The sequence below is a fragment of the Diabrotica virgifera genome, chromosome 9 (genome assembly GCF_917563875.1).
Source record: "Diabrotica virgifera virgifera chromosome 9, PGI_DIABVI_V3a".
NCBI lineage: Eukaryota > Metazoa > Arthropoda > Insecta > Coleoptera > Chrysomelidae > Diabrotica > Diabrotica virgifera.
This window is the reverse complement of record NC_065451.1, coordinates 50,180,396-50,203,275: the sequence shown is the minus strand read 5'-3', so window position 1 is coordinate 50,203,275 and position 22,880 is coordinate 50,180,396. Positions and strand designations below refer to the sequence as shown.

At 34.8% G+C, this 22,880-nt stretch overlaps 1 protein-coding gene across 5 annotated transcripts in view; it reads right to left on the bottom strand.

The window, feature by feature from the left end:
• Nucleotides 1-22,455, bottom strand: part of LOC114333048 (cardioacceleratory peptide receptor-like) — a 285,379-nt gene extending 262,924 nt beyond the window's left edge. For 4 of the 5 annotated variants that reach the window (XM_028282873.2, XM_028282875.2, XM_028282874.2 and 1 more), the window contains exon 1: nucleotides 22,204-22,455. In XM_028282873.2, coding sequence (XP_028138674.2) covers nucleotides 22,204-22,422 — 219 coding nt within the window. In that variant the 5' untranslated portion in view covers nucleotides 22,423-22,455. Of the gene's footprint in view, nucleotides 1-3,835; nucleotides 3,991-22,203 lie in introns of those variants that run through there. The other variant, XM_050661995.1, reaches the window with a different exon arrangement.
• Nucleotides 22,456-22,880: the final 425 nt, after the last annotated feature.

The window sequence follows — 22,880 nt, the reverse complement described above, 5'->3', positions numbered from 1 at the left end:
TGATTTCTCTTATTTCTTCCACGGTTGGAGTCTCTACTGTTTCCGCCGGGCCTCTGACTTCCTCTACCATTTCCTCTTGCTCCCCATCACTCCCATCAGGTTCTTCATTAAGTAGCTCTCTAAAATGCTCCTCCCATCTACTTAGCTTCCCCTGCTTATCTCCTATTAGGTGCCCTTCCTTGCTCTTGTAGTAGTTCTGTTTTCTTACACATTGGTCACTGCTCCTTTTCGCCTCCTGGTAGAAGTTTCTTACATTTTTATTAATATAATGCTCTTCAATCTCTTGAAGCTTTTTATCCATATGCTCCCTTTTCTTACTCCTACACACTTTCTTCGCGTTTCTTCTCGCCGCTTCATATTCATTCCTGTTTTCTTCACTTGGTTTATCCATATATTTTAGTCTTGCCTCATTCCGTGTGTTAAGACTTTTCTTGCAATCGGTTTCAAACCATTCTTTGTCGCTCCCCTTTTTAACTTGACCCAACCGCTTTTGAGCTGCTTCCTTCATTGCGCCTTCTATTATTCCCCACTCCATTTCAATGTCACCTTGCTCTTCGCTCTGAAGTAGTTTTGCTGTCACGTCTGTCTGGAAGTTTTCGGCGGTTTCTTTTTTCTTTAGTTTGGCAACGTCATATTTTTTATTTATTATTCTCTGTTCTCTGACCTTTGGGATAGTTTCTCTTAATTTCGTAATCATTAGTATGTGATCGGAATCTGCGTCTGCTCCTCGGTAAGTTCTAATATCTGTTATTAATTTCGCGTGCTTACTCTCCACTAGGACGTGGTCGATTTGGTTGCGTGTTCTGCCGTCTGGAGCGATCCATGTTTCTTTGTGGATTTTCTTGTGGTCGAAGTAAGTACTCATAATTCTCAAGTTGTTCTCTTGCACAAAGCCTACCAGCATCTTCCCATTCTCGTTACTTTCGTCATGTTTACTTTTACCTCCAGTAGTTTTTCGGTACATCTCTTCATTCCCCACTTTGGCATTCAAATCACCTATTACAATTTTAATATCATATTTTGGAATTTGATTATAAAGGGTGTCCAGAAACTCTACCGACAAACGAAGACAGGAGATTCTTCAGATAATTTTAAGATAATTTAACCCAATTCACTTAGTCCGAAAATGCTTCCTAAGGGAGCTAGAGCTCTTGAAGATGGCGTCTTGTAATTAGTTTTTCTTAAATACCTCCAGAACGCTTCTATTTAGAAAAACAAAAATTGGTACGCGTATTTATTTACAAGATATAAATCTAATCCATCCATTGCAAATTTCTAGTACCGATCATAGGCGTCCGTTTTGGGTAGGGCAACGGTTATTTTATCGTATAACTTTTTTATCTTTAACTTTTATGCATTTCTTACAGTGGATTATGAAATTGTGAAGTATTTTAGTACTAAAAGGTACTCTTGTTTTAAATCGGTAGGATACACCGTTTTCTAGAAAAATCGATTTGAAAATTTTTCGCTCTTTAAATTAAAAAAAAAATTCAAAAAAAAAACTGTTTAGAAAGACGAAAACTGGTACATTTATTTATATTCCAGAGATAAATCGATTTCATTAATTGCGAATTTCTAGTACTGGTCATAGGCGTCCGTTTTGGGTAGGTCAACAGTTATTTTATAGCATAACTTTTTTGTCTTGAATTTTTGAGCATTTTTGACACTAGATTACTAAATTATGAGGTATTCGAGTACTAAAAGTTACTCTTACTTTATGTTGGTAAAATACTTCGTTTTTCGTTGAAAAGTTCTTTCAGTTTTTTTCCAAATTCCAAAAACGAAAAACTTTCAAATCGATTTTTCTAGAAAACGGTGTGTCCTACCGACTTAAAGCAAGAGTACCTTTTAGTACTAGAATACCTCACAATTTAATAATCCGGTGTCAAAAATGCATAAAAGTTAAGGACAAAAAAGTTATGCGATAAAATACCCGTTGCTCTACCCAAAACGGACGCCTATGACCGGTACTAGAAATTTGCAATCGATGGAATCGATTCATCTCTGAAAAGTAAATAAGCATACCAATTTTTGTTTTTCTAAATAGAAGCGTTCTGGAGGTATTTAAGAAAAACTAATTTCATGACGCCATTTTCAAAGAGCTCTAGCTCCCTTAAGAAGCATTTTCGGACTAGGTGAATTGGGTTAAATTGCCTTAAAATTATCTGAAAAATCTCCTGTATTCGTTTGTCGGTAGAGTTTCTGGACACCCTGTATATAATTTCAATATTACCATAGAAATCCTGTTTAACATTTTAGTCTTTATTCTCTGAGGGAGCATGCACATTTATTAGACTTAGTTTTCTAGTCTTACCTCTTAGTCTCAACCTACAAATCCGTTCAGATATGGGCTCGAATTCCACTATCGCACTTTGCAGCCGGTCACTAACTATAAAACCAGTTCCCAACATCCGGTCTTCGCCACCACTACTGAAAAAGCTGTAGTTGTCTATCATTGTTACCCCAGTTCCCTTTTGTTTTGTTTCTTGCATTACCAGGATATCCAGTTTGTACTGCTTCATCACTGACACTATATGTTTTAGGGCGCCTGCTTCATAAGTACTTCTCATGTTCCAGGAACCTATCCGGAGTGTGCTTAAATGACCTTTATTTTTTCTTACTTTTGCTTCCCCTATTAATAATCCTTTCGTGTCCTCATTAATTGCCATAGTTACATTATCCTTTGATCCATCCCGGCTGCTCAGCTCTAGTTTGCTGGTGGGTCCAGCTTTCCTTTTGTGCGGTTCCATCTCCATACTCTGCCATCTATTGTGATCTTCCGAAACCCCCTTTTTACTGTTCTACCTTCCCTTCTGGCCTCTTGTGCTTTTTCCTTTATTTCCTCTTGCATTCTTTTCTCAGTTATTGTCAAATCATCGTTTATGAAAATTCTTTCTTCTTTATAATCTTTTAATTTTCTTTTGTTTCTCATTAGCTTCCCATTTTCCTCTTGGTTTTCTAGCTGCAGCAGGCATGTTCTCTCTCCTATCTTAATAGCTGATTTAATTCCTACTTGTATATGTAAAGTTTCTTCTATCTTTTTTCCCATAGCCAATTTCAGCATCTCTGGCTCCTCAGCATCTATATCCAAACCGGTTACGATCACGTTATCCTTTTTCTTCTCTTTCTCTAGGTAATCTAGTCTAGTACTTAATTCTCGTACTTGCTTCTTTGTCTGCTCACTTTCCTTCCTAATAGCTTCATTTTCTTCCCTCAGCTTTTGATTTTCAGCTCTTAACTCTTTTAGCTCTTCTGCGTAAATTCTTTGCTCACTTTTAATATCCTGCACATCCAAGGCCAATTGTTTTAGTATTTCCATCATCTCATCTTCTCTTTCGACTCTGCTTCCTTTTCTTGTAGTTGTATCCATCTGTCTACTTTTCTTCACGACCCCTTTCTCCCCCTCTTCATCTACTTTTCGCCTTCTCTTGCCCTCGTCCTTCAGTTCGTCGGACGACATTTTTTATTTTTGCTCCGCTTCCCCCCAGTAATAAGTCGTTTATCGAAACTAGCGTAGAAAGTATATTCTGCTTCGTCCGCTCAGAGACGAAACTCTTATCCACCTATCAATACCAGTTCTTTTTGAATTGTGCGTTATACATACACCGCGCTAAGTGCGCCGTCCAGGTCGAACCTTCAGAGACGTGACCCCTCTCAGTGTTGTTGAAATTTACCGTTTTAAATTAAAAAATAAATTTTTATTAATTCCCTATTATTTTGGAACGTTAGGTCCCACCTCTATATTTCAAAAGACCAAATTATCAGTTCCAGTTTTTACGCTAATTTGGATTTTAACTGTATAGGTTAAGCATAAAGATATTGTAAGTCTACTTACAGTAATATAATTACGAATCCTTAATTTTTTGTCTCTTTCTATGCACTGCGGCCACCTGTTTTCACTAGACACCACTGAATTTGAAATTTGCTTGTGACAGCCCAAAAATTGAGTGAAATCACGCAGCTATTTCCAAACACGTTTACCTGTATCACTGTGCGGTAGAGGTGGGGTTACGCTATAATTAGGTACAATAATTCCATATATTCAGCAACGAAGTTATGACCCATTGACATATTAAATGGACATATCGACGCAAAAGATCCCTTTGACGTTGACATACAGAAAGTAATACTGAATAATTATACATTATAATATATATTAATAATTATAATCATAGAAAGATAACAAAGGAATTATACAAGGAAGTAAATCAGCATGTACAAGAAAATAAAAATAAAGTCATCGAAAATAGAAAAAAATCGAGACAAGACCCTATTATGTAGCGTGCAAACCAAGCACAAAAATTTATACCCGAAAAACAGTCACCAGGAATAAATTACTTCCACGATATTCTACAAAATGTATATAGAAAAATAGCGAAGTTACTGTAAAAACATCAAAAGCTACAGTTCATAAGAAAACCATAAAACATCAACCTAAATCAAAAACTAATTCGGAACTTTCCCCACAAGATCAGCCAGACGATAGGAAAGAAATTAAAGATAAAGAAACTGAAAAGCAAACCAGAAATAATTCCCCTCAACCTGGGACACGCAAGGATTTAGACTACTAACAGACAACCAAGAAATAATAAAGAAAAAAAAAATAAATTTAACTTTTTAAAATATCCAGAGTTATTAAATTCAAGAGCAAACGTTCCAGATAAATCGCGAATACTTCCCAAAAATTAGGACTACAGAAATTCAACCCATTCAGGATAGACCACATCCCTTTAGACAAATTCCATAAACTCTCCGAAGGAAGAAGAACCATCCAGAAAAAAATAAACCAAAATTATGGAACCATAGCCATAGCCATTTTTAGGTTAAATCCTGCATAGATTTTTATTAAAATGATTTGCCTTGTATATGTTACAGATACAAAAACAAATTCTAGCAACTAAATTCCAGGAGATGCCAATCCAAAAGTTTTGTTCAGTCCTTACAAAACTTCTTCAGGGGATGGAATAGTTATAGTACAACGACCGCTACCATCCAGTATATTCTACCACGTGGAATCAACACGAGGCTACCGCCGCGTGGCAGCGTTTAAGATTCTGGAATTAATTGCGACGTATTGGAACAGCAATTCAGCAATAATAGAAATTATAAAAGGCCGAGTTAAAAATTCAATTTTTTTTTTAAGTCTGATTAAAATATCTAAATAAAGTCTGAATTAAATGTTAAAGTAAAGGATGATTTTAAATTATTGAGTTGTAACTAAAATCTTTGTTTGTCGAAATAAAAGTTTTTAATTGTGAAGTTCAGTTTTTAAAAAAGTGTTTTTCCCAACTTTAGGTGTATAATGCTACTAATACCTTTTGTAGTGCTTTAAATTGCCTTAAAATGAGCTATATTAGAGGTCCATTACATTAAAACTAAGCGAGATATGCTGCAAACAAAATTGATAACTAATGTATTTAAAGAAAAAATTAGAAGTAATTTTAATCCCCATCCACCATAATGTAAATGCATCGTTTTTGCTTCTACAATACCTTTTATTATAGTGTTATTTCTATGTTTAAAAAGTTAGACTGGTTTAAAATAAATGGTTTTTGAAAAAAAAAGATCAAATTATAGAGCGCATTATTAAATTTTCTTAAAAATCATCCTTTATCTCCATGTAACTTGAAAATGATAAGAGATACAGTAATTAAAAATAAAAAGGAAATTTATTCCTGAAAAAGTCCTACATTTTCGTGTGGTATCTTTTTTTCGTATCTCTTATCTTTTTTGAGTTACATGGAAGAAAAAGAAGATTTTTAAGAAAATTTAAAAATGCGCTCTATAGTTTAATCTTATTTTTGTCAAAAACTGTTCATTTTAATGCACTCCAACTTTTTGAACATAGAAATAACACTATAGTAAAAAGTATTGTAGAAGGAAAACAATGTATTTAAATTCTAATGAATAAGGGGCTAAATATACTTCTCATTTCTTAAAATACATTAGTCATTAACTTTTTTGCAGAATATCTCGCTTAATTTGAATGTGCTCGACATCTAGTATTGCTCATTTTAAAGGTCTTTCCAAGCACTACAAAAGTTATTAGTATCATTATACACCTAAAATCGACAGTTTCTCTGTTATTTCAAGTTGAATAAACCGATTTGAGCATGCAGCAAAAAAACAAACTCTTCTTACCGACCATAACCCTCTTTGTATTTTAACTAGAAGATTTATGAAGGAACAAATCTCTTTGTTTTTTTTTATAACCTACAGAAATATTTTATAAGTATAGTTTTTTTGTTAGATGCATAGTTTTTAAAGTATTCACAAAAATCCGTCCGAAAAGGTGTAATTTTTCAATGAAAATGGCCAATTTTCAACCACGAATAACTCAAAAAGTATCGAGTTTTCCAAAAATAATTATAGAACAGTTTTTGCTTAAAATTAGGTTCTCTAGCCTCTTCCCTGGCTATTTTAACTAAAACATTTTTCACCCCCGAGAAGAGGTGGGAACCTCCCCCAAAGATAAAAGCGCACATCGGCATAGGATAGACTTTGTTTCTTGAGCCATTCCCTACTTACTGTGAAATATCAAGTAAATTGATGTAGTAGGATGGAATTCGGAGCCTAATACTCTCATTGACTGCCCTAATAAAAAATAAAATTTTATTAGAACTAATCTTCCCGTTACACAATTCGTGGCTTCTAAAATTTGTAAGCCATGAATTGCCGGAGCTAAGAAGATCGAGGGCGATCTCGATAGGTTGCATCTCACTTCCCGCATATCCACCACCATCCACCACGGTAAAATTCCAACAAGGATTAGTTCCCAATTAGTCGAGACATTGAAACACAAAAAAAGGCCTTACTGTCGATTTTTGGCGCAGTAAGATGGATTTTAATGCAGTTTGGTGCGTTGGATTCGTGAGATTGTCAGGAAATTTTGTGAACTAATGTAATGAATAATGAATCTCAAATTGCATTTGTGCATAAGAAAAATGCATTTCAAAAGTGCATTTTGAAATAGGCAATTATTATAAATTTGCAACTCGGTAAATTTTCTTACTCGGGGGTTTTTGGGGTCGCTGAAAACAAATATGAGGTCGGCGAAAGTGTGCAAACTACCTGGTGCATGCAGCGGGTGTAATAAACGTCTTCCTCTGGAGTATTGTGGTAATTTATCATATAATTGGCTTAAACTCATTACTCGGGGGTTTCTGGGGTCGCTGAAAATGAATATGAGGTCGGCGAGAGTGTGCAAACTACCTGGTGCCTGGAGCAGGTGTAATAAACGTCTTCCTCTGGACTATTATGGTAATTTGTTAAATAATTGGCCCAAACTTGTTACTCGGGGGTCTTTGGGGTCACTGAAAATAAATATCGCAACGACTAAATTCTAATTTCATAGGATATTATAATAAAACATGATTATTTTGTTTAGGATCTCCATATTTTTTAAATTTGGTGCTTAAAATTATGTTGGCAGTATTGATACATTCTTGACTAATTTCATGTAGGATTTATTGCCTTTTTCTCTCTCACGCGTTTATATACACTAATATAACGGTTACACTGTAAGCAAAACAGAATTTTTTTTTTCTTATTTTGTTTTTCTATTATTTAAATAATTTATTATAAAGAAGTGTAATTTTTTTTTATTTAACGTATCTCAGCAACGCAGGCCATTGACACGGTTACAAAAGTAAGGTTTACAATATGTTTAAATTACAAGAAATAAGAAAATTAAGGATTTAAATTAGGAAATTACAATAGGGCTTTTCATTCACAGTCATTTGTTTCGAGCTTCTGTCAAATGTTGTACAATATGTGTATAATATTAATATACCTGGATAATACAACAAATGACAGTAGCTCGAAACAAATGACAATCGATGAAAAGCCCTATGTCAGCAAAACTATAAAAAACAACATTTATATGGCGTAGTCTAACCGAGAGTTTTTGAGAAACATTATCACATTATTAAAGTTACTATTATCACTAAGAGTGGTGATTTGGTATTCATCCAGTTTATGTTGTCTTCGGGTGTTCGTGTATAGCTGGCACTCAACTAGTATGTGTTTGACGGTGACACGAGTGTTGCAGGTATGACACCAAGGAGGATTTCCCTGGCTCATCAGGTAACCATGCGTAAGACGGCAATATCCAATTCTTAGTCTTCTCATGACAACTTTGTCCCTTCTACAAAGTGCTGCTATTTTTAAGGCAGGTATTCTGGGTTGAATATTATGGTTTTGAGTTTGTTCTATTCCAGAGGTTTTGCCAGACTCCCAAGCACATTTGGTTTACTGTATGTTGTACCCCTTAATGAAATTATTGACCACGGCTGCCAACTTCTTATGGCTATAAACAATACCCCGATAAGTTTCAGGAAACCGAATATTCATGAGCAGTTTAAACTGAGTAATATCCAATTAGCTGAAACTTACCGATACAGAATGCACTTAATGGCTATTGCCAAAAATAAAAATATTGTCATTGGAAAAATTCTTTCATCTGTTACTGCATTTACCCAGCATTTAAAAAGGGAATATTTACAAACACAAATTTGGCTGCATGGAGAGGACAGTAACATGAACCCAACCGATTGGGGATGGGAATTACAAAATAATGTATTAATTCCAGTTAGAATGACTCAGCCACCTGGTCCTTTAAACATTTTAAATTTAATATTCTGTAGTTGTAAGTCAGACTGCGGCAACTCATGCGGGTGCAGGAAGCATGGGTTAATTTGTAATTTAGCCTGCAAAAATTGTGCAGGCTCTAATTGCACAAATATTACATTGGACTCGAGAGAGGAAGGCAATAATAATGAAGAAGATGATAATAATGAAGAAAATGAATTTTAAAGATAAATTACGATAAATTTTGTATAATGAACTTTTTTAACCATAAACATATTATAGTATTAAAAATTTATAATAAAAATACCACCTTTTTCGATCACTATATTTACATCGAAGAAAATAGACCACCCCAAAAACTCCCGAGTAACGAGTTTAAAATAATTATATGATAAATTACCATAATAGTCCAGAGGAACACATTTATTCCACCCGCTGCAGGCACCAGGTACTTTTCACACCCTCTCCGACCTCATATTCATTTTCAGCGACCCCAAAAACCCCCGAGTTACAAGTTTGGGCCAATTATTTAACAAATTACCATAATACTCTAGAGGAAGACGTTTATTACACCCGCTGCAGGCACCAGGTAGTTTGCACACTCTTGCCGACCTCATATTCGTTTTCAGCGACCCCAAAAACCCCCCGAGTAAGAAAATTTACCGAGTTGCAAATTTATAATAATTGCCTATTTCAAAATGCACTTTTGAAATGCATTTTTCTTATGCACAAATGCAATTTGAGATTTCTTATTCATTACATTAGTTCACAAAATTTCCTGATATTCTCACGAATCCAACGACCAATCCGCATTAAAATCCGTCTGACTGCAAAAAAATCGGCACTTTAATCCTTCAATGCCTCGACTAAATACTCAGATTAGGAGTAGAACTAATAAAACTAATAATTATTTCGCTGTGAGTCGAAACAAGAGCGGTCTTATTTTAGTTAGTTCAGAGAGCGCCAAAAGCGCTCTAACTAGTTTCAACTCTTCTTAAGGTTTTTTCAGAGAGAAGTACATTAATGAATATTGGTTTAAAGATTCGTTTGTGAGACCTGTTTGTAAACACACGTTTATAATTAACGGTCGATATAAGCAAATTACCGCTAAATTAAAGCCTTTTAATAGCTAAGTTTTACTAGTGTAGTGAAATGAATTACCAAGAACAGCAACTGTGAGTAAATTTTCAATATTAACTGCATCCAGACAAGTTTTGTTATGCTGATTAAGGTTAAAATTCAGATCCATACGGTTGAAAGTTAATTAGCTAGCAAAAACTTGACTAGCGATTAGTGAATTTAAAAAAAAGGCAGGGTCGGCCTGAGAAAAATGTTTTGGACAATAATTATATTTAACAAAATAACTTCGCAAATTTAAATATTTTCAATATAATGTCACAACCAACATTTACAAATCAATTTTCATCCACCAAAACTCACCCAGATAATACTGATAGCTCCAATTTAAATAATATGAGTACCTCCAACGCATCTTATGCAAGCACTGTCTCACAAAATAGCTACACGTATCCTTACAAGGACCAGGCAATTATCTTCGGCTCCATTCAGGGAGCAAAACTTCAAGATTATCTTCTTCAATTGGGACCTCTGGTAAAACCAAAAAACATCCTTTTCTGCAGCAGAATTTCACACAACAGAAGATGTGTTTATTCTAACCAACAAATCACTGGTTGATGAGTTTTTAACTAATCATGGTCAAATTCTTGTAAATAATGAAATTATCAAAGCAAGGCGTCTGATTTCACCAGCGGACAGACTAGTATTATCGAATGTAGACCCAACTATCCCACATGAATCTCTTGTAACCTTACTAGAAAATATTGGATTAAAATTAGTTTTTCCAATAAACTTTCTTAGAATAGGTGCGTCAAATCCGGAATACCAACACATACTCAGCTTCAGAAGACAGGTGTATATCGCTTCTTCTCCAGATATTATCATATCCGAATTCTTAGAAATAACACATATGAATCTATCGTACGGAATCTTTTTAGCCCTAGACAGTCAACGCTACTTCACCTGCAAACTACCTGGTCATATTGCATCCCAGTGCCCTTCTGGTAATATTAACTCAAATTCCCAACAATCACCACAACCCATACATAATTTTCAAATCTCGGCAATATCTCAACCTGAAGAAACATTTCCTAATGACTTAAATTCTCACACAATAAATAATATTCTACCCGAAAGTTCCTCAGTTGTAGAAAATTGTGCAAAAGTCGCCAATACTGCTTTAATCACATCCAATCTAGTAACAGATCCAGATCGCACTGCTCAATCTAAAAATATCCCAACCTCGGATAAAATGTCTAATTCAACAATTTTATTTGCAACAAAACGAACAGCTGAAGATATGTCTCCAGCTACTCCAGAAAAACAAACGCCACCCAATACTTCTACCTCCTTTCGACGAATTCTATCAAACATATTCAACACCATGAACATACGTCTCCTAAATAATGGCAGCAATACTAGATTCAATATAGCTACTGGCAATTCTTCTAGCATCGATCTTTCATTATGTAGCCCAACTATTAGTCCTTACCTACATTGGACAGTTATGGATGACTTAATAGGCAGTGACCACTTTCCCATAAAATTAACGAATTCAAGTACAAAAGATAAAATATCAAACGGAGATAGTATCCATCAGAAATGGAAAATAAAGAAAACCGACTGGAGCTCTTTCTCAAAAATCATTGAAAATAACATACTTATAAAAAATTAATGATTTGAAGGACGCAAATACAGCAGTAACTCAACTTAACGAAATAATAATAAAAGGCGCTGAATTTTCAATAGGGAAAACAAAGCATATCAAAAAATTTAAACCTCTGCCTTGGTGGAATGACGAATGTGCCAAAGCAATACAAAACGGCAAATCTGCTCTAAATATATGTAGGAGGGAAAAATCCGCAACAAGTATAATTGAATACAAAAAGCATAGGGCAAAAGCAAGATATATTACCAACAAAAGTAAAAGGGAGTCATGGCAGAAGTTCTTCGGAAGCATAAACAGAAACACTACAATATCATCGGCATGGAGGAAGATACAAGGTATTTATGGAAACAAAACTTACCATGTCATTAAAGCATTAGATTATGACTGCAAAAAAATAAACCAAACAAAAGAAATAGGCGAAGTATTTGCGGACTATTATCGTAAGGTTTCCATAAACATAAATATAACCAATGATAACATTGCTCTCCCCACGAAATTCAAAGAGCTGGAAAAGCTTGATTCCTTAAACAAGCCACTTACAAAAGAAGAAATGGAGGAATCTCTCTAATCACTAAAAGACAGTCTTTCTGGCCCCGATGACATCCCTCCTATTTTTCTAAAAAATCTCCCAGAATCAAGCCCTGCTTAATATCTTTAACCACATGTGGAACAATAGTGACTTCCCCTTAATCTGGAAGAAAGCAACAATCATCCCTATACTTAAATCTAACAAACCTTCACTCTTGCCCGAATCTTACAGGCCAATCTCCCTAACCTGCTCTATGAGTAAATTGCTAGAAAAAATAATCAATAAGAGACTAATATGGCTTTTGGAAACCCACAAATTATTGATTCCCGAACAATCCGGATTTCGACCATCTAGAAGCACACTTGATAACATTATTGACGTAGAAAGTCATATTCACGAAGAATTTGCTAATAAAGATAAATGTCTAGCAATTTATTTTGACATTAATAAAGCCTTTATTATACATGCCATAAAATCATCCTATGTAAATAAACTACATCACTGAGGATTGAAAGGCAATATAATAAATTTCATACGCAATTTTTTATCTCAAAGAGAATTCCAAGTCCGAATTTTTGGAACAATATCATCAACCAAGAAACAATTAAACGGCCCCTCACAAGGATCAATACTCAGCCTTACTTTATTTTTAATTGCTATGAATGATGTCTTAAAAGACAAAGAAACCAGTTGTAGCCAGACTTTACGCAGACGACATGATCGTGTTTATCAAGGGAAGATGTCTTAGCACCATGGCCCAAAGTCTTCAGCAATGCATAACATCCTTCGAACTTTGGTCTATAATGTCCGGGTACAATTTTTCCCCAAACAAAACAAACTGCATATTATTCTCAAAAAGAAACATAAGAGAACAGCAACGACCATCAATATCCTTATACAACCAGACCAAGCTATTCTCCACACATAAATTTTCTAGGTATGATATTCGACGAACGTCTGTCGTGGAAAAATCATATTAAAACACTAAATCTTTCATGCCAAAAGGGCCTAAATTTATTAAAATGCTTAGCAAACAAGTCTTGAGGATCTGATGGTCTAATGCTGTTAAAAATATACAGAAACCTTATTCGATCGAAAATTGATTATGGATGTATTGCATACACATCTTCTCGCCCTTCAATATTAAAATGCTTAGATACTATACACAACACCGTATTAAGAATAATTCTAGGGGCTTACAGGACAACGGCTATAGAAAGCCTATACTGCGAACTGGGCGAACCAGCTCTATCTTTCAGACGACAAATTCTTAGTTTATCATATGCCTCAAGAATAGCATCACCACCATCAATTCCTGCTCACAAAAACACTTTCTGTAACTTTCGTTTCAAATCAAATTTTTGAACATAGCACCTCTCCACCTCCATTTTATGTTAGAATTCACCGGTAGGTATATATCAACGTTAAATTTCCAAAATTTCCCCAGAACGTGGTTAATGAATGAACACAGCATTCCTCCATGGATTATCAAAACCCCGCATGTAAACACCCAATTGACGCAATATAATAAATATGATATCAATCCACGTCTTATATATAAAAATTATAAACAAATAGTCCCAAATTATAAAAATTACACCCACTTATTCACTGATTCGTCTAAGTCTTTCCAAGACGTAGGAGCAGCAGTATTCATAAACAATGAAACCAAATATTTATTTAAACTTTCCAGTTCCTACAGTATCTTAAATGGAGAACTTTATGCCATATTACAAGCGTTAAAGCACATTTCCAATGCACAAACCAAACACTCTTTAATAATGTCTGACTCACTCAATTCACTGAGGCTCATACAACAAACATTCACGAAAAATCCTGTAGCCATATTAATCAAAGAAATATTGCACAGTATGCATCAAACAGACTCCAAAATAGTTTTTCTATGGGTTTCCTCTCATTCTGGAATCGAGGGAAATCAAAACGCTGATCGTTGGACTTACACAGCTGCGCAATTACCATCATTGGCAGAACAATCAATTCCAGCCGCAGATATAAAACAACTACTAAAATCGATGACCCTCAATTTATGGAATGAAAAATGAAAAACATTTACAAGTAAGTTAAGAGACGTTAAAGAAGATACTGGTCCATGGAATCCACATACAATCAACAGATCGAACCAAGTCATCTTATCTCGTTTTCGGTTAGGACACTGTAAACTGACTCATGAGTATCTCATTACTAGGGAGCGGATTTATATGCGATCAATTTTGATGAAATATGCGCATATATATGCAGTAAAAAATTACGAAATATGCCCAAGATATGCACAAAAACTCAAAAAATGCGCATTTCGAGAAACCACAAATTTTCTGTTCTATTCTATTCTAGGGGGTTCTTTTATAGGGGGGGGGGGCGGCAATCTTATTTATTACCTTTCAAATAAAATGATTATTTTTTTATATATACAATTTATTCACATTTTTGACAAAAACTGATACCCATAGTTACCTATTTAAAATTAAACAACAATATCACTATATATATCTTCGATTATAATTCACTACAATGTGTTTTTCCAAATTTTTTATGAGGAAACATTTTTTTTGATCAGATGAAATATTTTTATAACTTGAAAAACTCCTTTCAACATCAATAGAATTAATTGGGGCGTATTTAAAATAACTTGTTAAAGCCGAAAATTCTGCACCAAAATCAATTTTAAAATTTCCATTAAAAATTTCGCATATGTCCTCCAAAGTTTTAAAGCCGTTTAAAGACGGGATCTGATCTAAAGCATGAATATTTAAATTTCCGTTAGAAAATTGTAAAACTATAGTTAAAGGTGTAAATTCTCTTAACAATATCGGATTTAAAAGAATCACCAGAATTATAGGTACCTACTAATTTGGGATACAAATTGTACTAAATATAATAAAAGTAAATAAAATTCGGATTCCCCGGTAAACCATCCTTCATCATTTTAAAATCCTACAATAATTTTATAACGCTTTACTATAAGCACTATAAGTACTTGGTGTAAAGATCGGGTATTTTCTAAGAAAAAATGAAAAGGCAGTGAATGAGCCATTTCTTTTCAGGTAGTTCTGAATGAACTTCAGGTAGTGTCGAATTAAAAATTTTTTTTTGGACTTAAATGTTTTTAATTAGGCACAAAATATGCATGTTTCTTTAAAAATATGCAAAATTTAGTAAAGTTCTCAAATATGCGAAATATGCATGCAATATGCATTTAGCATAAAATCCGCTCCCTACTCATTACCAATACCGAAGCACCAAAATGCAGAGGGTGTAATATACTAGTGTCAATAAAACATGTGCTAACAGAATGTGATGAATTTGCCACTCACAAACACTCTATATCTGGTTATTCAAACAATATGAAAAACATTCTTAACCTGCAAACCGACTGTAAACCTATTTTCCAATTCCTTAATAAATATATTATGTAACGTAGCAAATAAAGTTTAATTGTACACAATTTCATACTTTTGGAAACTTATTAATTGTATTCTTGTTACCCCGCTAATGACCTTCGTAGTTAATGCGGTTATTTTCTAAATAAAAAAATATTGGTTTAAATGATATACGAGCCCAAGGGTATGATAATTGTGCAAATATGAGAGAAAAACATATTGGCCTTAAAAAAAAAATTAGACATGAATCCTCGTACGTTCTGTGTTCCTTGTGAGGCTGATTTTGATTATATTGATGATAAATTTGATTCATGAAACTGTAAAATGTAATTAGCAGGTTCACCTTACGTATATTGTTGTTTTATCAGTTATTGTTAATTAGTTTGAATGTTTATCTTATCTGGAATAGAATGCATATTATCGATTCTCTAAATTACTAGCTTTGGGGCAATTTAAAGGGCATTCCTCTCGATCGTACATAATAAGCAAATGAGAGAGAATGAGAGGAAGAGAGGAAGTTATATTCTATCAAACATCGCTCGCGTATGGTTTATGTATTCACAAACTGTTTACAACGTTCGGTGTCGCGTCGTATCACAGCCTCAGTTAAACGTGATCAGAAAAGCATACTGGGAAATTAATTTCTCTATTTCCCCCCTATGCGACTGCCAGCCGTATTTGAATTTCCTATGCTGAATAATTCCGCTATAATGACTGGCAAAACTTCCGCTTTATTTCATTATCGACATCTTTATACTATTAACTTTCGGTCTTGTAGTCGCAGACTACGGTGAAATATTCACACACCTCTGTTGCTAGACGATGGTTTTATTACTCTTCAATGCAAAGTAGTTGGCAAAATTACAATACCGAATATACCTATACAGGGTGTCCAGAAAGTTTCATGACCAACGAAGACCGGGGATTTCTCAGATGTTCTCATTCATAGAGATTCTGAGCAATAGAAACCTACAAGAATAAAAATTACAGCGAAAATTACACTCACCCATTTGTCTACCAATTATCGCTTGATTATAGCGATAATTGCATATAGTATGGTATAACTAGCCGTATTATCCCCTGCAGAAAGATAATTAACCTCATTGACAACATGCTGACAAACAGAGCCTTCCAGGTTATAATGGGAAAGGAGACGAGTAGACAGATGAAACTAAACAATGGCCTTCCACAGGGTTCTGTCCTTGGCACCTTACTTTTCAGCCTCTATATTGCTGACATGCCTGAAACCGAATCTCGGAAGTTTGGATATGCTGACGACTGGACCCTTGCAACAAGCCACCGATCTTTAGAAACTGCAGAAATCACTCTCACGAATGACCTATCCATCCTCAGCGAATACCTTAAGAAATGGAGACTACAACCAAGTACTACAAAAACTGACGTATCAGCTTTTCATCTCAACAACAAGCTGGCAAACAGAGAATTGCGAGTGTATTTTAATAACAAGCTGTTGAAACACAATAAATACCGAAATACCTTGGAGTTACTCTAGATCGAACGCACACATTCAGAGAACACCTGACGAAAACAGCAGCAAAATTGAGAACACGCAACAATATAATACAGAAACTCTGCGGCACTACATGGGGGTCCACAGCATCCACTTTAAGATCCTCTGCTCTTGGCCTGATATATCCGGTGGCAGAATACTGTGCACCAGCGTGGCTAAATAGCAAGCATACCCACCTGGTCGACACTCAACTGAACCGTACTATTCGTATGATAACGGGCACAATTAAGCCCACCCCTACAATGTGGCTACCCACCCTTAGTAATATAACACCACCCAACCTACGCCGTGAACATGCATTGGTTAAAGAATACAACAAAATAATGGAGAGTCGCCAGCTTCTAGTCCACAACGACATCCCGGATATTCTTGGAAACCGACTCCGATCCAGGTTACCCCCTCTACAATCTGCTCAAGCGCTCCAGCAATCCAACTTTGAATTAAATACCCGATGGAGAGAAGATTGGGAAAGTAAGACAGATCCGCATTACCATAGCCTACCGGACTTCATAGAAAAACCTGGCGAATTTGAGCGTCCCCGTAAGATTTGGACAGCCCTTAATCGAATTCGAACAAACTGTGGAAGATGCGCCGACTCCCTCTACAGATGGGGTAAACTTCCCTCGCCTTCTTGTGACTGCGGCGATGCAAGACAGACGATCAGACACATTGTTCAGGACTGCCCACGCAGAGCATACAGAGACGACCCTATAGACTTTGTAATGGCAACCGAAGGGTCAATCGAATATATAAAAAAACTGGACATCTGTTTGTGATGCATTGTATAATGCATAAATCTAAATAATATTCTGTGATGTACTTAAGCCACACGCTAAATAAAATAAATAAACTAGACGACTAGACCCAAACCCAGACATCCAAAGTGAAAGTTATCCTCTAACACCAAATTGTTCTATATGGTCCACATAATGTTCAGAAAAAAGTCACACCATTTTGAACGTTTGGTTTGGAGTGGAGAGGGGGGAGAAATCGGTAAATTCGTTTTTTTGCGTTTTTCGTCAATATTTCTAAAACTATGTGGTATAGCATGAACAACCTATACAAAACTGTTCTACATTAAATTTGAAATAAAAAAGGCCCTATGCATAATCCTTCTAAAATGAAAGGTTCCAAAGTTACGAAGGCAGTATAGTATAACTGGTCCAAAAAAGGCCTAACCCAAACATCCAAAGTAAAAGTTTTCCTTTAACACCAAATTGTTCTATATGATCCATATATTGTTCAGTAAAAAGTTACACCATTTTGAGCGTCCGGTTTGGGGGGGGGGGAGATGGGGGAGAAATCGGTAAATTAGTAGTTTTTTAAGTTCTTCGTCAATATTTCTAAAACTCTGCTTTAGCGTAAACAATTTTCTATACAAAAATATTCTACATAAAATTTAAAATAAAAAAGGTATTACTACATAATTGTTATAAAATCAACGCTTCTAGAGTTACGGAGGGTGAACAGTGGAGGTTTTCGATATTTTTTATATTTCTTGAGCAAATTATAATATTATTACTGCTGAAAGAAATTTTATTTAACAGGATTGTTTTGTAAATAAAATTTGCTATTTCAGTAGCCGATGGTATGTCAGTTATAAGCCCTTGAAGAAACGTCAACCTCACCACCCAAAATCATCATCAATTGCCTAAAAATATAAAAATTATCGAAAACCTCCTCTTTTGACCCTCCGTAACTCTGAAGCCGTTGATTTTATAACAATTATGTATAGAACCTTTTTTGTTTTAAAGTTTATGTAGAATATTTTTGTATAGAACATTGTTTACGCTAAAGCATAGTTTTAGAAAGATTGACGAAAAACGCAAAAAACCACGAATTTACCGATTTCTCCCCCCTCTCCCACCAAACCCGACGCTCAAAATGGTGTGACTTTTTTCTGAACATTATGTGGACCATATAGAACAATTTGGTGTTGGAGGATAACTTTCACTTTGGAGGTCTGGGATTGGAGGTCTTTGGATTAATTATATCATACTAATAGTAGTAGAAATCGAAAATTGCACTCTCATGTTTTTAGTTAAATGTCAAGATATCTTAGTTTTTTATTTATTTAACGATAAACAATAGTATATTAAGTATGGAGAACGGTAAGGGTTTTATACCGATCGAAGACAATTGTTTGGAGGAGGAGCGGTGCGACGACTCCAATTATTGTCTGAGATCGGTTACCCTTAACGTTCGACATGCTTATAACGTTTTTTGCATGATTGATACCATTATAAATTATAAAATTAAACATTTTCGTCATATTGACTAGTTTCATTCATTTTATTAAGATAGATACTTTGGTTGTTAGGTAGTAACTAGGGTGCATAACAACAATGGAGAATTGAGTTTTTATTTAGTTGTCAATAATTTCAAGGACAATTTTGATTATTATAAATTAAAATATGAGCGAAAGTGAATTTGAAGAAATTGAACGGGCTTGAGAAGAAGGGTGTTCCGCAATTATTTCCGAAAAATTCAAAATCCGTTATCAAAATACCTACCAAAGTTTTAAAAAATGGTGCGAAGGCAAGAATTTAAGAATCGAAGAAAAGACTCTATTGGCATATTTCGTTCAAAGACATATGCAGTTGAAAGCTCCTGGAAGCCTCTGGGCAGAATATTCAATGGTTAAATCCACCGTTTTTCTTTATGATGGCATTGATATTTCCAAGTTTTCAACTTTGATCGCGTATTTGAAGAGAAAAAATGTTGGATACTACTAATGTATGCGATTCTGCAGGAGTTTCTGTTAGAAGTGAAACCACAACCCAAACAAGTGGGATTTCATTAAATAATTTAATAAATTGTACCATAAGTTTCGATATTAAAAAATAATTCGTTAGTTTTCTTTATTCTTTCAAAAAATAAATTAAAATTAAGAGATTTTTTAACTCGACGGTAAGTGAATTACTTACCGTCGAGTTGCTAGTAAATGTCACCTACTGACGTAAAATCTGTCACGGTAAACAGTCAAAAATGATCAATAGTGCAAAAAAATTTTTTCAGCTTTTATTAACTTTATTTAAAGTTTAATTTTCCTTAGTGGTAGTTTTATTATTGTAAACATTAATATTCGAAATAGTACAATTACTGAAATTAAAGGAAGGTATTGATAAATGATTATCTGCTATATAGCATTTTGACAAATTTATATTTAAGTCAAAAATGAATAACCATTTTTAATTTCGTTGTAACACGAAACTACAGCCGCATCATTATTCCAGTTCAATCAGAGAGTGCAGCAAGCACCTCTACCGGTTTCGAAACTTATTAGTCTCTCATCAGGGGGCACATATGCTGCTCTCTCTGACCCAACTAGGACAAACCCCGGCGTGCAGTCACGAATTACCATGGATTCCCTAGCGGCAACTGCTATCAAAAAACTAAGTTTTCAATCTAATAGCACATAAAACAACATCCAAAAATGTCATTCTACATCCTACCAGACTGAAAACAATGGGAACCTTCTCTGGTAACACCTTCGAGGCTTCTACAATTTGCAAGCCATAACGGATGCTGAGACTAAGGAAGATGAGGAAATTTTACAATTTATAATTCACGTCCCATCTGCTCAGCGCGGTAAAGTTCCAACGAGAATGGTTCCCTTCGTACTCCAATGGGAGTAAACATAAATCAAAAATGAATAACCATTTTCAATTTCATTGCAACACGAAACTACAGCTGCATCATTATTCCAGTTCAATCAGAGAATGCAGCAAGCACCTCTACCGGTTTCGAAACTTATTAGTCTCTCATCAGGAGGCACATATGCTGCTCTCTCTGATCCAACTAGGACAAACCCCGGCGTGGAGTCACGAATTGCAACGAACGAAATGGCAGGGATGCCCTAGCGGCAACTGCTATCAAAAAACTAAGTTTTCAATCTAATAGCACATAAAACAAGATCCAAAAATGTCATTCTACCTTCTACCAGACTGAAAACAATGGGAACCTTCTCTGGTAACACCTCCGAGGCTTCTACTATATATTTAAGTCTTCTTGGACCTCTGTCAATTCTGTGATAGAAGAAGAAGCGGTGGTACTGAAGAAAGTACTTTGACAAGGTTTAGTGGTATTTTGTCCCAAGAGTTTTTCAGCCGTCTCAAGTTTATTCTGCATAGAATTATCTATATAACCTTCTGCTACAGCAGTCGATTTCCAGCGACCTAGTCTTTTAATAGCTGAAAAGTCTGCACCACTGTCACACAATATTGAGGCAGAGGAACCTCTAAAGCAATGCCCAGTGTAGAGATGCGGGTGCTCTAATTTCAAGAATTTAGCAATAGAAGGAACTTTGGAAAACATATTTATGCCAACTGGCTCTGTGAAACATTTGTTATTTTTATAAAAAATGAAAAATCATTTATGTGGTGTGTGTGCCGGTCTTAAAGAAATATAGTTTGTGATCGCATTGAGAATGGTATTTGCTTCGTTATCTACTATGGTAAATATTCTATTTGTGTGTGTTTTTGATGCTTTTATTGTGACAAGAAACTTTGTCCCCAAGTCTTGAACGTTATTTGTTTCTAATTTCAATATTTCGTCCTTTCTTAACGCACCAGCCACTGCGAAAATCAATGCAACCTACAAAATGAAATGTTATGAAATACGAGTATTAAATAAATATATAAACTTAATTTACTGGTTTACCTTTATCATTAGAAACACGTCGTTAGGAGCAACAGATATGAATTTCTGGACTTTTTCTTTTTCAAGTGTTTTTGATTTCTTCGGTACATAACCTGTTCTTTTTTTTTTTTTTTTTCTTGATAAACATAATTAACTTATTATATTTAGATATATCAATGTTTGATTTTAAACTTAAGGTTGATTTAGCATCGAATATTTGGGCCACAAACTTGCTATTAGTCCTTTTTCGGCAATGTTTGAAAAATATGTCAACGATACAGATTCTGAATATCGTATTATTTTTCTCTAGTAACACCATGCAATAAATTCACCGTATGTTTTTTCGTACAACACTCTGCTATTTTCAGGCAGTAAACTTAAAGATATTTTATTTGCAGTTTCTGCCACTTCTGGTTGAGTTAAATTAAACTCTTGGTCAATATCCATCTTTTGTTTTTTCAAATACACAGAATTTTAAACAATAAAGTAAAAAATGACATACAATGACAGATAGTACTAACAGCGGCTACTTGCTTTTAAATTTTTTAGTGGGAATATAAATAGGTATATGTTTGGTTGCCTACACCACAGGTCACTGCCAATCACAGAGCGTTTAATTAATTTATGCAAGCCATGTATGTTTTATTGCTTATAATGAAATCGTTCATTAATAGAAAATTATTCATTAATAGGGGTCATTAATCAATGATTTTGAGGGTGTTAAAATTCATCATAAATGGACGGTCGACGGAAAAGAATATTATCTCACCTTATAAAAGTAGAAAGAGTCAAACTCCCTCTTCGATGTTCCGTTTCCATATCCATTGGAGTGACCTGAAAAGCTGTGGTTTACCTCTTCTGAAGAATGAAGAAGAACAGGATGCGACGTAGTGGTAACATCGTGGTAAGCCTTAAATTCGTTGTTATTTTTTAAGAGCAGTTCCAGAAAATGGCCATTGTGCCTTAGATTTGGAAAAGAGCCTCCCATTATTTAATTTTGAGCAGGTTGATTGTTGGATCTGAAACAATTTAAAAATCTATTAGCAGGCAAAACAAAAACTATCATATATAAAAAAATTTATGAAAAATGTACAGTACTTGCTAAATAAAATACTTCAGTTTCGATTATATGGAATCCTTTACATGTTGGTATCAAAGGGAACGAGAATTCTGATCACGTAGCAAAGAAGGCACGTTGTTTTGACCTTACAGATGAAAATATTCAGTTGTTTCAAGACATAACAACTGAAATCAAAAAGTTATCTACCTCAATGTGGCAAAATCAGTGGAGCAAGTGCTCCACCTAATTAAAATCCATCCAGCCAAGCATTTTAGAACCTAGACTGGTAAAAATGGAAAGAAAACCAAAGACCATCATCAGAAGACTTAGAATTGGACACACCCGCCTCACCCATGGATACTTGATGGTTCCCGAAAAACCTCCAA